General features: G+C 40.6%; 1 protein-coding gene across 1 annotated transcript in view; it reads right to left on the bottom strand.

Annotated features, from left to right (window-relative positions):
* MIOX (myo-inositol oxygenase) overlaps positions 1–15,954 on the bottom strand; it is a 39,866-nt gene that overhangs the window by 4,055 nt on the left and 19,857 nt on the right. The window contains exons 5-9 of the mRNA XM_075857597.1: positions 12,977–13,044; positions 10,231–10,340; positions 9,944–10,011; positions 9,543–9,592; positions 3,701–3,813 (exon numbers count right to left, since the gene is read on the bottom strand). Of these exons, the coding sequence (XP_075713712.1) occupies positions 3,701–3,813; positions 9,543–9,592; positions 9,944–10,011; positions 10,231–10,340; positions 12,977–13,044 (409 nt within the window). The remainder of the gene's footprint in view (positions 1–3,700; positions 3,814–9,542; positions 9,593–9,943; positions 10,012–10,230; positions 10,341–12,976; positions 13,045–15,954) is intronic.

Genomic DNA, 15,954 nt, shown 5'->3' with positions numbered 1-15,954 from the left:
GAAAGTCAATGGAGAAACGGCTCCGCTGCGGATTAACGCTGCGGAGTGTCCGCAGCGGAATTTAAGTGAAATTCCGCTATGTGTGAACCCGCCCTAATACTGACATACGCAGCCCACATAATAGCTCTATAGTGTGTCTAAATAATACGGCCCACATAATACTTTCATATAGTGCTCAAATGTTTCTGTACCCACATAATACCATTCACCACTACATGTGCCACCACCACATAAGGCTGCATACTTTGTACTTTTAATGTAGGCAGGGGTGTAGCTAGGGGGGGGGGGCAGGCGGGGCACGTGCCCCGGGCGCAACTTAGAGGGGGGCGCCAGCGCCACTTCCTCCTGCACTATAATTGTACCTGTGTCGCAAGGACACAGAAACAATTGGAAGCAATGAATGACCGGGCACGTTCCGGCCATTCAGCGCCTTTCCACGAGTAAAGTGACTGGTACCTTTTGTACCAGTGAAGCTTCCGTCGATGAAAGGCGCTGATTGACAGGGAAAGTCATCCTGCCCAGCCAATCAGCGCCTTTCATAGACGCTGCGTTCAACCCCCAGGAGCCCTGCGCAGAAGAGAGCAGGTCTCCATGGCTGCCGGCCAGCGTGGGAACGGGATTAAGGTGAGTTTGAATATTTTTTTAATTTTTTTAATTGTAATAAAAGTGTGTGGCATTATCTACGGAGGGGGGACTTTATCTACAAGGGGGACTTTATCTACGGGGGGGGACTTTGTCTACACGGGGGGGGGGCCTTTATCTACAAGGGGGACTTTATCTACAGGGGGGACTTTACACGTGGGGGGCTTTATGTACATGGGGGGACTTTATCTACACGGGGGCTTTATCTACGGAGGGGGGACTTTATCTACGGAGGGGGGACTTTGTCTACACGGGGGGGCTTTATCTACGGGGGGACTTTATCTACGGGGGTGTCTATCTACAGGGGGGGCTATATACTGGGATGTGCTATCTATGGAGCACCATATAGTATATAGCCCCCCTGTAGATATAGCCCACCCCTGTAGATATAGCCCCCCTGTAGATATAGCCCCCCTGTAGATATAGTCCCCCTGTAGATATAGTCCCCCTGTAGATATAGCCCACCCCTGTATATAGTATCCCACAAATAGCTCCCCCTATAGTGCTCCACAGAAAGCCCACCCCTGTATATAGCCCCCCTGTACATATAGTCCACTCCTGTATATAGTGCTCCACAGATAGCCCACCCCTATATATAGTATATACAGGGGTGGGCTATCTGTGGAGCACTATATACAGGGGTGGACTATCTAGTGGAGCACTATATACAGGGGTGGACTATATGCACAAGGGGGGCTATATACAGTGGTGGGCTATCTGTGAAACACTATATACAGGGGTGGACTATATGTGGAGCACTATATACAGGGGTGGGCTATATCTACAGGGGGGCTACATACAGGGTTGGGCTATCTGTGGAGCACTATATACAGGGGTAGGCTATATCTACAGGGGGGCTATATACAGGGATGGGCTATATCTACATGGGGGCTATATACAGGGGTGGGCTATCTGTGGAGCATTATATACAGGGGTGGGCTATATCTACAGGGGTCTATATACAGGGTTGGGCTATATATACAGGGGGCTATATACAGGGGTGGGCTATCTGTAGAGCACTATATACAGGGGTGGGCTATATCTACAGAGGGCTATATACAGGGTTGGGCTATACGTGGAGCACTATATACAGGGCTGGGCTATATCTACAGGGGGCTATATACAGGGGTGGGCTATCTGTAAAGCACTATAGGGGGAGTTATTTGTGGGACACTATATACAGGGGTGGGCTATATAGGGGCACTATCTACAGGGGGCTCTATGGCAGGCACTATCTACAGGGGGCTCTATGGCAGGCACTATCTACAGGGGGCTCTATGGCAGGCACTATCTACAGGGGGCACAGTGTGTGTGTGTGGGACACGGTGTATGGTGCTATTATAATTGGAGGTGCAGTGTATGGAGCTATTATATTTAGAGGTGTAGTGTGTGGTATAATGATAACTTTATCTTTATTTATAGGTGCAGAAATGTTGGAAAAGTGAGAAGCTGAAGACATCTGAGCGGCAAACTGAAGAAATGGGCTGTGACCGGGAGAAGTCATCATAGAGGTCTGGACCGGATGGAGAAAAAGAACTAGAATCTGAGACGTCACCGGTGAGTCACTTAATGTAAATGTTTATTCTTCCTCTAATCAGTAATGTAGTCACTGTATGATCTGCAGCGAGATGGTGGTATGATTGATAGGATTTATTTTTGTGAAACAGCATCATCCAGCATATCCTTATCATTGTTCGGGCCATGCTGGGAGCTGTAGTTTTACCCCGTACATACCTATACGGAAGGGGTTGCACTAAATTGAGCTGTATTTGTGCTGGTGCTGTATATATGTACTGAGCTTGGTTCTGGTGTTGTGTATAGAACCATATTGCTTGTAAAATGTACAAATGTTTTTATGCTCGAGTTACATAAAAATAAATGTGGAAAAGAAATGACACGTCGATTGGTAGAGAAAACAAACACGGCGAGGGGGAATGAGATGCCGGGAAAGAGGTTGGGGGGGGGGGGAGGCGCCAAACTGAATCTTTGCCCCGGGTGCTGGAGAACCTAGCTACGCTTCTGAATGTAGGGTGGTAAAAAGGTTAATGTTTTACCTTACTGGTAGTCTAGGGCACTGAAAAGGTTATTAAAGGCATTCCTAGCTGCATACAGTGTGAAGGGCGGGTGAAGGCATTAATGGCAACATCCTTGGTGGTCTAGGGTGGGGTTAACAGTATCATCCCTTGAAGTTTAAGTCAGTAAATAGATGAAATAGTAATATCCACTGCTGCTGAAATGAAGATGCATAAGAACTCTGCTGAGCCCCCTGCATCTTCGGCTGTGATCGGCGCTCCTGTCTCCATAATGAGGAGTGGCGATCACAGCCGAAGATGCAGGGGGCTCAACCAAGTGCTTATGCATCTTCATTTCAGTGACGGTGGGGGTCTCAGCACCTGAACCTCCACAGATTCAAACCTCTGGTATGACATATCAAAAGTTTGTTGAAAGTGCAGTCACTCTTTACATGAAAACACTCTGGCTGCCTACGGCTAAGTTCACACTGAGTTTTTTTTGTAGTTTTTTTACGCGGAAACCGCGCCAAAAAACTTGTCAAAAATGGCCCGAAAATGCCTCCCATTGATTTCAATGGGAGGCTGAGGCGTCTTTTTCCCGCGAGCATGCCCTATCTTCAAGCGTTTACGCCTCTGACCTCCCATTGACTTCAATGGGAGGCAGAGAAAGCGTATTTCGCGGCGTTTTATGCCTGCGGCGCTCAATGGCCGCGGGCGAAAAACGCAGTGAAAATCGGCGTGCAGGGAGAGGAAGATCTGCCTCAAACTTCCAAACGGAACTTCCAAAACTCTGTGTGAACATAGCCTAAATCTGCCACTAGAGGAAGCTCACTGCATAGGGATTTATACAACTCTCATTGAACTCAATAATAAATAAGTCTTCATTGAGCTTTCCTTAGTGGCTGGAGCAGGAATTGTATCATTTTACTCAATTTTCCACTCCCACAAGTGAATTTTTGTTTAGTTTTTAGAATATATTTTTTATTTACGTTTTTAAACCAAACTTATGGATTATTATATACTGCACTTATCATAATGATACTTACTTGAAATCTTGTACCCAAGATAGCATCTTAAGATCTTTCTCATTGCAAAGGTGTCTGTAATCACCTCCTGTGTGCCAAGGGTAAAATGAATGGAATCTGATCATGTACATACCCTGAAATACAAGCATTATGTCAATAAACCAATGTTTCTAGAGCTGAAAATATTTAAGTTAAAGTGGACTTGCAGTGATCATAACAAATAACAAACAAGAGAGTATGTGTTACAAGATATAAAATAAAAGTGCTATAGTATGTTAGTTTAAAGCAAATCCTGTGTATAACCTGTGTTTTAAAGCGTACCTATCATTCCAGGTGGATTTTCAGAATAAGCCGTCACATGTGTGCACTTGAGTAAAACAGTATTTCTGACCATAATGTTACCTGTATGATATATTTTTTGGCAGTTTTCCAACTTTGAAGGCTCCACCTCTAATTGTCAGTTTTTCTTGAGCTTAGGTCCATAAGAGTTGGGTACTATCTGCTATGACGTTTCACCACACTCAGAAGCACTGCACCCCCATGCCACAATCCAGCAGAGGGTTCTGATGAGGGTTCTCCCAATTTTCTTGCACCTCAATACGTTGATCAATCATCTGCTCACTCTAGTGCAGTGTTTCCCAAAGTTATAATCATGGGGGAACCCCTACGCCCATTCCTACCTCAACGAAGTTTGATGTAGAGTAAGGTATATATTCTGGCTGAGCTGTTTTGCCAAGCATATTTGAGCAAATTGAAATCAGTTTGCTATCTCTACTGTAAAAGTGACAGGTCTTGCTACTGGGGAACCGCTGACCAGGCCCCAAGGAGACCTGTTTGAGAAACACTCTAGTGGCGACTACAGGCAGTCAGAATTATATGTTTTAAATCCATGCAGAAAAACAGAGCTCGATATATTAAGAAATAAATTAGCACCGAATTTTGGATTTCAAGGGGTTATCCAGGATTTTAAAATCGATGGCCTATCCCTAGGATAGGCCATCAATATTAGATCGGTGGGGGTCCGACTCTCAGAACTCCCACCAATTAACTGTTTAAAGGGGTCGCGTTGCTCATACCAGCAATGCAGTCTCTTTATTGTTTACATAAGTTTCATTCCTGTTCGTACGCCGTTACTTTCGTAGCAGCTGTGCAAGGTATTGTAACGTTGTGTCATTCAAGTGAATGGGACAGTGCTGCAATACCTTGCACAGCCACTATGAAAATAACGGCGTGCAAAAGTAAGAACAGGAATGAAACTTATGTAAACAATGAGGAAGCTGCACACTTATACCAGCAACGCGGCCCCTTCAAACGGCTGATCACTGCTGATCGGTGGGGGTGCCGATAATCTTACCCCCACCAATTTAATATTGATGGCCCATCCCAAGGATAGGCCATAAATTTTAAAATCCCGGTTAACCCCTTTAAAAACAACATAGTGTCAAAAGAAGGATACTCACTTTAACCCCTTCCTGCATCTTGGCATAAATGCACATCCAGGTGAGCAGTAACTTCGAGGACCTGGGCGTGAAGTTACGTCCGCGCTTTAACAGTTAACCGCCGTGCGGCGCTACACCGCAGTGGCGGTTAACTGTGCAGGGTGTCTGCCCTGCTCTCCGTGTTGCTGATCAGTGCTGAAATCGGTAATTAACCCCTTCAATGCAGCGGTCGAGTGCAATCGCCGAATTGTAGAGGTTTAGAGCAGATCGGCAGCCCCCCACATGCATTTGCGGGGGCTAGCGATCCTTGTCACGGCAACCGGAGGCCGGACAATGGCCTCCGGGCTGCCATGTACGAAAGCCCGGAGGCTGGTCCTCATACATAGGCTTCCTGTCAGAATGACTGTCACGTCACAATGACAGTTAGAACACATTACACTACGTAGGTAGGGTAATGTGTTCTAGCAGCGATCAAAGCTGCAAGTCTAAATGTCCCCTAGTGGGACAAGTAAAAAAAAGATAGTAAAAAAAGTTATCAAGTTAATAAAAGTTATAAGTTACATAAACAAAAATGCTTTTTTTCCTACAATAAGTTTTTTATTATAGGAAATAGATTAACACGTTAAAAAAAAGTACACATATTTGGTATCACCGCTTTCGTAACGACCCCAACTATAAAATTCTAATATTATTTTTCCGGCACGGTGAACATCGCAAAAAAATAAGTAAAAAAAACAATGCTAGAATCACAATTTTTTGGTCACCACTCCTCCCAATATATACAATAAAAAGTGATTAAAAAGTCGCATGTACGCCAAAATAGTACCAATAAAAACTACAACCCGTCCCGCAAAAAATAAAAAAATTATGGCTCTCAGAATATGGTGACACAAAAAATAATTTATTTTATAAATAAGTGATTTATAAACGCTGCAAAACATAAAAAAACTATATACATTTGGTATTGCTGTAATCGTACCGACCCGCAGAATTAAATAAAATGGTCATTTATAGCCCAGGGTGAATGCCATAAAAAAAATAAAAAATAAAAAACATTGTCAGAATTGCTGGTTTTTGGTCACCTTGCTTGCCAAAAAATTAAATAAAAAGTGATCAAAAAAATCGCATGTACCCCAAAATGGTACCAATGAAAACTACAGATTGTCCCGCAACAAATAATCCCTCACAAAGCTCCGGTGGAGAAAAAATAAAGAAGTTCTGGCTCTCAGAATATGGCGATGCAAAATGTGCAGTGTTCCAAAAGAGGATAAGATCAGGCGCCATTTATCAGTGTGACACATCTGTGGATTATTATTTATTTACCCCATTATTATACCCTCTTATTATGCCCTGATGTTCTCCGCACAGATTACATATGCCCCCAAATTATAAACTGAAATAGCAGCAAAACGCCAAACAGAACTGCTACCAAGCTAAATCTACGCTCCAAAAGCCAAATGTCGTCCCTCCGTTCTCAGCCCTGCAGCGTGATCAAACAGCAGTTTACGTCTACCGATATGGCATCGCCATACCCGGTAGAACCTGGTTAATATTTTATGAGGTATTTGTCTTCAGTGGCACAAACTGGGCATAACATACACTGCACTAAAATGGCATATCAGTGGAAAATTTTAATTTTCACTCTGCACCATCCGCTGCACATTAACCCCTTCTCGCACCACGACATAGCATGCCGTGGTGTTGGGGCGGGTGATGAATGGAGCGGGTTCACGCTCTGAGCCCGCGCCATACGCTGCGGGTGTCAGCTGTGTATTACAGCTGACACCCGGGACTAATGGACAGAAACAGCGATCGCGCTGTTACAGGAGCCTGTAAAAATGACATTATACTGCAATACATTGTTATTGCAGTGTTTTGTACCAGCTATCTACTGATTGCTGGTTCAAGTCCCCTAGGGTGACTAATAAAATGTGTAAAAACAAAAGTAAATATTTATTATTAGTGGAAAAAATTTAATAAATATTTAAAGTCCCCAAAAAAACTTTTCACATTTTTTCTCTAAAGTAATGTAAACATTTTTTTTAAAAATACACAAAATTGGTATTGCTGTGTCTGTAAAAGTCCAAAGAATTACAATATACCATTATTTAACTTGCACGGTGAATGTCATGAAAAAGAAAGAATTAAAAACTGCAAAATCGCCGTTTTTTGGTCACCTTGGCTCTACCAAAAAATTTAATAAAAAGTGCTCAAAAAGTTGTATGTACCAATAAATGGTACCAATGAATACTACAGCTCGTCCCACAAAAAATAAGTCCTAACACCACTCTATTAACGGAAAAATAAAAAAGTTATGGCTCATGGAAAGCGTGAGGGAAAAAAGAAAAAGAAAAAGCAGAAAATAGTTCAGTCCAGAAAGGGTTAATTACTTTCTAATGAAAAAAACATTTATGACCACATGTGGTGTATAGCCGTACTCGGGAGAAATTGCTTTACAAACGTTGGGGTGCTTTTTCCTCCTTTGTCCTTTGTGAAATTGAAAAAATGCAACAATTTAAAGGAAATAATGTTGATATTAATTTTCACAACGTAATTCTAATAAATTCTGCAAAGGACCTGTGGGGTCTAAATGCTCACTATACCCCTAGATAGATTCCTTAAGTGGTGTAGTTTCCCAAATGGGGTCACTTTTGGGGGGGGGGGGGGTTTCACTGTTTTGGCCTCTCAGGGGCTTTGCAAATCCAACATGGCACCAGAAAACCATTTCAGCTAAATTTGAGCTCCAAAAGCCAAATAGCACTACTTCCCTTCTAAGCCCCGCTGTGGGTCCAAACAGTGGTTTATTACCACATATGGCGTATTTCCATAATCAAGAGAAAAAGTTTTACAAATGTTGGGGTGCTTTTTCTCCTTTATTCCTTGTAAAAATGAAAAATGGCTACGTTTTTTCAGAAAAAAAGTAGATTTTTACCTTTACAGACTAATTCCAATGAATTCAGCAAAACAACTGTAGGGTCAAAATGCTGACTTTACCCCTAGAAATATTCCATGATGGGTATAGTTTCCAAAATGGGCTCACTTTTGGGGGGTTTCCACGGTTTTGGTCCCTCCGGTACATTGCAAACGTGACACGGCACTGAAAACTATTCCAGCAAAATCAGAAATCCAAATGGTGCTCCTTCTCTTCTGAGCCCTGCTGTGGGTCCAAACAGCAGTTTATTACCACATATGGGGTATTGCTATAATCGTAAGAAATTGTTTTACATATGTTGCGGTGTTTTTTTCTCCTTTCCTTGTAAAACATTTCTAAGTTTTTTCAGAAAAAAAGTAGATTTTCATGTTCACATACTAATTCAAATATAAATTTAGCAAAAAAACTGTGGGTTCAAAATGCTAACTACACCCCTAGATAAATTCCTTGAGGGGTGTAGTTTCCAAAATGGGGTCACTTTTGGGGGTCTTTACTGTTTTGGCCCCACAAGACCTCTTCAAACCTGACATGGTGCCTAAAATATATTTTAAAAAAAAGGAGGCCCCAAAATCCACTACGTACTCCTGTGCTTCTGAGGCCGGTGCTTCAGTCCATTAGAACACTAGGGCCACATGTGCGATATTTCTAAAAACTGCAGAATCTGGGCAATAAATATTGAGTTGCGTTTCTCGGGTAAAACCTTCTGTGGTACAGAAAAAAATGTATTACAAATGAATTTTGGCCCAAAAAAATGAGATTTGTAAATTTCACCTCCACTTTGCTTTAATTCCTGTGAAACGCCTAAAGGGTTAAAACAATTTCTGAATGCTGTTTTGAATGCTTTGAGGGGTTCAGTTTTCAAAATGGGGTGATTTATGGGCACTTTCTAATATATAAGGCCCTCAAAGCCACTTCAGAACTGAACTGATCCCTGAAAAAATAGCCTTTTGACATTTTCTTAAAAATATGAAAAATCGCTGCTAAAGTTCTAAGGCTTGTAACGTACTAGAAAAATAAAAGAATATTCAAAAAATGATGCAAACATAAAGTAGACATATGGGAAATGTAAACTAGTAAGCATTTTGTGTGGTATTACTATCTGTTTTACAAGCAGATACATTTAAATTTAGAAAAATGATAATTTCTGCAAATTTTCTCCAAATCTTGGTGTTTTTTACAAATATTTATCGAGCAGATTTTTTCACTAACATAAAGTACAATATGTCACGAGAAAACATTCTCAGAATCACTTGGATAGGTAAAAGCATTCCGAAGTTATTACCACATAAAGTGACACATGTCAGATTTGAAAAATCGGCTTCGTCCTGGAGGCCAAAACAGGCTGTGTCCTGAAGGGGTTAAGGCTCGCAGTTATTGGTTTTAAGATTTTTATCATTGACCTCTGTGAAGAGTCAAAAGTATAACTGATGTGCTTTGTGCTTCTGTTAAGCCAGTCACTAATGTAGTTGACACTAGTCTGAAAACTTCTTACCTCTTCTGGAATTGAACACTGGTTAAACTTCAGCACTTGGTACAGGTATTCTGTAGGGAAGTAAAATAACAAAATATGTCATTGAGATGCTAAGTGACCATTTGTTTACATATATGGCATTATAACGGAAAAACAAAAACGCCTATGTAAACCCTCCGCCCTTAAAATTTTTTCCCTTCATATTACTTTGGAATACTATAACTTACTGTAATAATTTTTCTTATGTTTTCCTAAAACTTCCAATAGACTAGTAATACCACTAATATGGGATCATACATGTCTAGCATAAAATTTATCGTGGACAATTGTTAATAGGTTAGTCAATAAAAACATTGTAGCTTTACAACTAAATATTGCAGGTAGAAGACATAAAAAGCGACATAAAAGTAGGTTTACATTACCATCATGACCCCAGGACATGAGCACTTTTTCTAGACCACAATTCGGCTCATAGATCCCATATTCAGTGCTGTACAGAGAAAATATCATATGTGAGTTGTGTTGTTGCTATTATTTTCTGAATATATATACTGTACAAAGAACATGTTATCTGTTGCTTTTAAATTGATCAAATATCTAAAAATATTGGCTGAAAAATAAAAAAAAAGTGTTATATTTATATAAATGATCTCCAATCTGTCTAATAAACAGCACATAGCACATAAATGATAAAGCAAGAGTTACTCACCTGTATACTGGGTGCTTTGCATCTGCATTATTTTCAAATGTAGTGTCACTAAATACAATTGATTTTTGGAACTTGCAGCCAACTGGAAAAGTGTCACCAACCACAGCCCACTGTAAAGAGGGGTAACAATCTCATTCCCTGGGTCAAAATCAGACACCATTTCTATATGCAGATGTAAGTAGAGAACATACTTATATTAAAATGAACTATAAATAGCCATTTTATCAAATATTCATTAACACCAAGCAAAGGTATTAACATAGGGTGTGTATATATATATATATATATATATATATATATATATATATAATAGTCTCTGGCCAAACAGATATAAAATGTTCAAAATAAAGTATATACACTAATTGTTACAGGAAGCTAAGACTGTCATAGGGGGCAGATGTATCACCGAGTAGAGACATATGCCTGTCCTGACATCACCAATGCCCCTCAGAAGCTCGAGTCACAGATGAGATTCGATTGTTTCCTATTCTATGAAAAATTAACAAAAATACTGGGATGTCACAAGTGGAAATATAAAAATTCATAGGGCAATATTGAGTACTTGTGTGTAGTGCTTCCCCACACATGACATCATTTTTAGCCCAACCATTGTATAGGGCAAAATAAGTACTATGAATGGTATTAAACATGCACTCTTTACGCGTACTAAGACTAATACTAATTTAAATGGACCACGGCTAACTACTGTTTTGTATGCACCATAGCTATTGCAATTGTATATAGTACCACATTTACTATAAGGGCAAAGCCCCACTAGTTACTCAGCCTTTCACTAGCAGTCCATTAAAATGCAAATTTCATTCGAAACTTATTAGAATAAATATATAGTAAGTGGTCAAAATCATGTGAGTTAAAAGTTGAAGGTCGGACTTAAAGTTGAAGTTGAATTTGTATTAACATTCTGAATGAGGACTGTACTGGTTTCAGAATTATTGCTGACTGACCAGGAAATGGGGACCCGGCTGCCCACTCCTAGTTAGTATTATCATACACACCATTGATTAAAAAATATGTTTCACTTCTAATGTCCCCCCGACATGTTTAATACATTAATACCTGTGCCCCATTCCCATTATGATGTCACAATAGTGGTAAAACATGTGCTGGTCATTCAGTATTAAAGGGGTTATTCCAGTATTAAATGCTATTGCAATATAATTCAGCATTAAAAATTCATTAGTTTTCTAATTTACTTTGTTACAAAAATGCTCCAGTTGCGAGATATTCCCTTTACTTCATTATAATGGCGCCCACTGGTTTTCAATCCGCATAGTAATTTGCACGTCCTCCTACGGAGATGAATGAGGGAGGAGGCACATGCTCAGTTCTACTCTCCAACTCGCCACCAGCCAAGAGTAAATGCTTTCTCTGCTTGTCAGTAAAGAAGTAGAGAAGAAGCTTTTCTTCAGAAACACAGCTTGTAGTGTGGATGGAGACTCACATGGTAAGAAACACACAGGAGAGGCAGCAGTTAGCTTAGATGAAGAGAGCCTGCGTACAGCACTGCTTACATACAGCATTGAGCTCTCCCCTCTCCTGCTCATCCTCTCACTGTCTATAACCTTCAGGCTCTCCCTCTTCTTGAGTTATATAGGGCTGGGCTCTCTCTATAAAAAGACGTGTAATGGGGGGCATTTATAAAGCTTCTCCTAGAAAGGAGGCAGAGGCAGTGAAACAGAATGATCTGTCTATACAAGCTATGATAGGGAGGGGCTGCAGCCTATAGGACACGCCCCTGATCTGCCAGCCTGAAGAAAATCTAGCAGAGCAATGAATGGTGAGATCTCTGTATCCATGTACGATACAGGGCCGGTTCTAGCTTTGTTACAAAGAGATTGTCATGCACTATATCATGTCTGATTTTCTTTTTTTTTTCATTAATTCTGGGACACCCCCTTTAATTATGAGACCAGTACAGTCCTCAAAAGAATGCGGGGCAATTTACAATCATGTGGTAATCATTTTCTACCAACTGTGAAAATAATAATTAAAGGCTATGGATACCTTTGAGGGCATTTTTTTAATTTATTTTTTAAATAACGAGATCAGTTATTGTGTTTAGTGTAACTTTGTAATTAGTCTTTATTTAAATAAAATAGTTTTACTTTTGGAGATACAGCTGTTCTGTATTCTCTATACAGAACAGCTATATCTCTCGTTTTCAGGTTCAGTGTCGGCGGATCCTGCGTGTCTCTGACACGCAGGATCCAGCTGTAATTGATCACAACTAAGTTATGGCCCTATGCACTCGACCGTAAAATCGCCCGTAATTACGGACCGTTATTACGGGTCCATTCATTTCTATGGCCGACGGACACCTTCCCGTATGTCTATGGGAGGGTGTCCGTTCCGTAGAAACCTGACGAAAAAAATAGGACATGTCCTATTTTTCATTTTACGGACCGTGCTCCTAAACTGTATAATGGGAGCACGGCTCGTAAAAACGGCTGGCTGTCCGGGCATGAAGCCTCAGAGTAATTGTGGTATTGTACAATTTTCTATTCCTTTCTCAGGACATTGTGGTATATCTGATTTCCCTAGTTTTCTTGCATTCTAGCAATTATATATTGTATATATTACATCTGGTACTCTTATAAAGGAACTCTAATAAATACACTACTATATATGCACTACAGGGCCAAAGTCTGCAAAAATTTTTCATAATGTGCACTTTTGTATTAAAAGTCTAGATTTGCCCATGCATTTTTCTAATTATATGGAGTACCTGATTCTCATTCTCCAAGGCCAAAATTTTTCCAATATCATGCAACAAACCAACCAATTGGAACCAATCTGAAGGAAGAGAATTGTTAATATCTGAGTAAAAGAAAAATTGTGAATAGACATATAGAAATTATAGTATTGTACAACACCAATATTTCTAGTTTTTTAATCAACTATTGGAAAGGCAAATAACAGTACCCAGTTGTTCAGAAGAGATAATTTAGGTTGATAAAAAAAATAAGTAAAATAGTTCTATATATTACAGATTGTGACTTAACTAAATAATTTTGTCCTAATAAAGGGGTATTCCCAACTTATACATATACCCAAAGGGGAGGAGGGAAATCCCCAGAAGCAGAAAGTGGTTACAAGAGATCACAGATGTTATAAAACACACAGCAATCAATGAGGATATCTTGTATTATTAGTCAGGGGAAGGGGGGGGGGGGGGGCGACAAACATATACAAGTTAGCCTGTCTTCAGAACAAAATCTCCTGCTGCATTAACCCATTCTCTCTTATACTTAGGACTACATAGCCATTTGAGGTCTTATTTTTGTGGTATAACCAGTTGATTTGCTTTTAGTAACATTTTGGTATACACCGTCCAGCTACTACATTAAGGCTCAGAAATTACACCGTGGTACAAATGCGGTTTTTGAAAGGAATAGTGGCAAAAGCATGCAATTTTGCAGCGTTTTTTTTTATAAAATAGCAGCAAAACATTGCGGTTTTGCTTTAATTTGCATCAAAAAAGGCATTTAAACTGCGTCGTAAATTCTCAGCTTAAGGGCAGATACAGACGGACGTTGCGTTTTTGCGCGCGCAAACAACGCGGCGTTTTGCGCGCGCAAAAAACATTTGACAGCTGCGTGTGTCATCCGTGTATGATGCGCTGGAGCTGTCACTTGGACTGAATTGTCATCCCGGGAGGTCAGACTGGAGGAAGAAGCCGGGAGTTATCGGTAAGTCAGAACTTCTTTTTTTTTTCTACAGGTTCATGTATATTGGGATCGAAAGTCACTGTCCATGGTGCTGAAACAGTTTAACTCTTTCAGCACCATGGACAGTGACTATCTCCTGACGTCGCGTACCGATAATTTTTTTGCCGGGTTCGGCCAAAACGAGTTCGGCCGAACCCGGTGAAGTTCGGTTCGCTTGTCCGGCTTCGCTCATCGCAAAGACACTCCGTTTGGATGTTCGGAAACAGAAAAGCACGTGGTGCTTTTCTGTTTACATTCATCCTTTTGACAGCTGGTGCGCTGTTTCAGTCGGTTCGCACGGAAGTGCTTCAGTGCGACCTGCGTGGTTTTCACGCACCCATTGATTTCAATGGGTGCGTGATGCGCGAAATACGCAGAGTTATTGAAACTGTCGCGCTTTTTGCGCAGCAGACAAACGCTGCGCAAAAAGCACGGACTGTCTGTACTGCCCCATAGACTTGTATTGGTCCATGCGTGCCGCGTGAAAACCACGCGGCCCGCACGGACCGAATACACGCTCGTGTGAATCCCCCCTAAAACCACTGACAGGTGACGTGAATTACATTGTTTATCTCATTACAGTGGCACCAGTCAAGAGGTAGGATATACACCGCGTTCCAAATTATTATGCAAATGTTATTTTTCGCTGATTTTCCTAAATAGTCGATGCAAATGACAGTCAGTATAATCTTCAAGCCATCAACCGTCGGAGTATAATGCAAATTTTATTGAACAAATCTCCTAATGATAACAGATTTTTTTTTAGAAGTAATAAACTCAAAATGCACTGTTTCAAATTATTATGCACAACAGAGATCAAAACATTTTAAAGGTTGTAAAGAGAACTAAAATTGTAATTTTTTTGAATTTGCAGCATCAGGAGGTCATATTTACAGAAATCAAAAGCTCTTTCAATCAAAAAAAACTTAAAGAGGCTCTGTCACCAGATTATCAAATCCCTATTTCATATTGCATGTGATTTGCGCTGCAATGTAAATAACAGTAACGTGTTTTTTTTTTAAAAACGATCATTTTTGGCCAAGTTATGAGCAATTTTATATTTATGCAAGTGAGCCTTTCTAATGGACAACTGTATTGTGTTTGTAACATCTGGGCGTGTTTACTTGTTTTACTAGCTGGGCGTTGTGAATAGAAGTGTATGATGCTGACATATGATGCTGACATACACTTCTATTCACAACGCCCAGCTAGTAAAATAAGTAAACACGCCCAGATGTTACAAACACAATACACGCCCAGTTCGAAATAAGAGAAAACACGCCCAGTTGTCCATTAGAAAGGCTCATTTGCATAAATATAAAATTGCTCATAACTTGGCCAAAAATGATTGTTTAAAAAAAAAACAAAAAAAAAAAACGGCATTGCAGCGCTGATCACATGCAATAGGAGATAGGGATTTGATAATCTGGTGACAGAGCCTCTTTAACAGGCCAAGTTACATGTTAACATAGGACCCCTTCTTCACCTTCACAATTCTTGCATCCATTGAATTTGTGAGTATTTGGACAGTTTCTGCTTGAATATCTTTGCAGGATGTCAGAATAGCCTCCCAGAGCTTCTGTTTTGATGTGAACTACCTCCCACCCTCATAGATATTTTGCTTGAGGATGCTCCAAAGGTTCTCAATAGGGTTGAGGTCAGGGGAACATGGGGGCCACACCATGAGTTTCTCTCCTTTTATGCCCATAACAGCCAATGACACAGAGGTATTCTTTGCAGCATGAGATGGTGCATTGTCATGCATGAAGATAATTTTGCTATGGAAGGCACGGTTCTTCTTTTTTGTACCACGGAAGAAAGTGGTCAGTCATAAACTCTACGTACTTTGCAGAGGTCATTTTCACACTGTCAGGGACCCTAAAGGGGCCTACCAGCTCTCTCCCCTTGATTCCAGCCCAAATCATGACTCTGCCACCTCCTTGCTGACGTCGCAGCCTTGTTAGGACATGGTGGCCATTCATCAACCATCCTCTAC

The sequence above is a fragment of the Rhinoderma darwinii genome, chromosome 3, assembly GCF_050947455.1.
Source record: "Rhinoderma darwinii isolate aRhiDar2 chromosome 3, aRhiDar2.hap1, whole genome shotgun sequence".
NCBI classification, from domain to species: Eukaryota; Metazoa; Chordata; class Amphibia; order Anura; family Rhinodermatidae; genus Rhinoderma; species Rhinoderma darwinii.
This window is presented reverse-complemented; position numbering and strand designations above follow the sequence as displayed.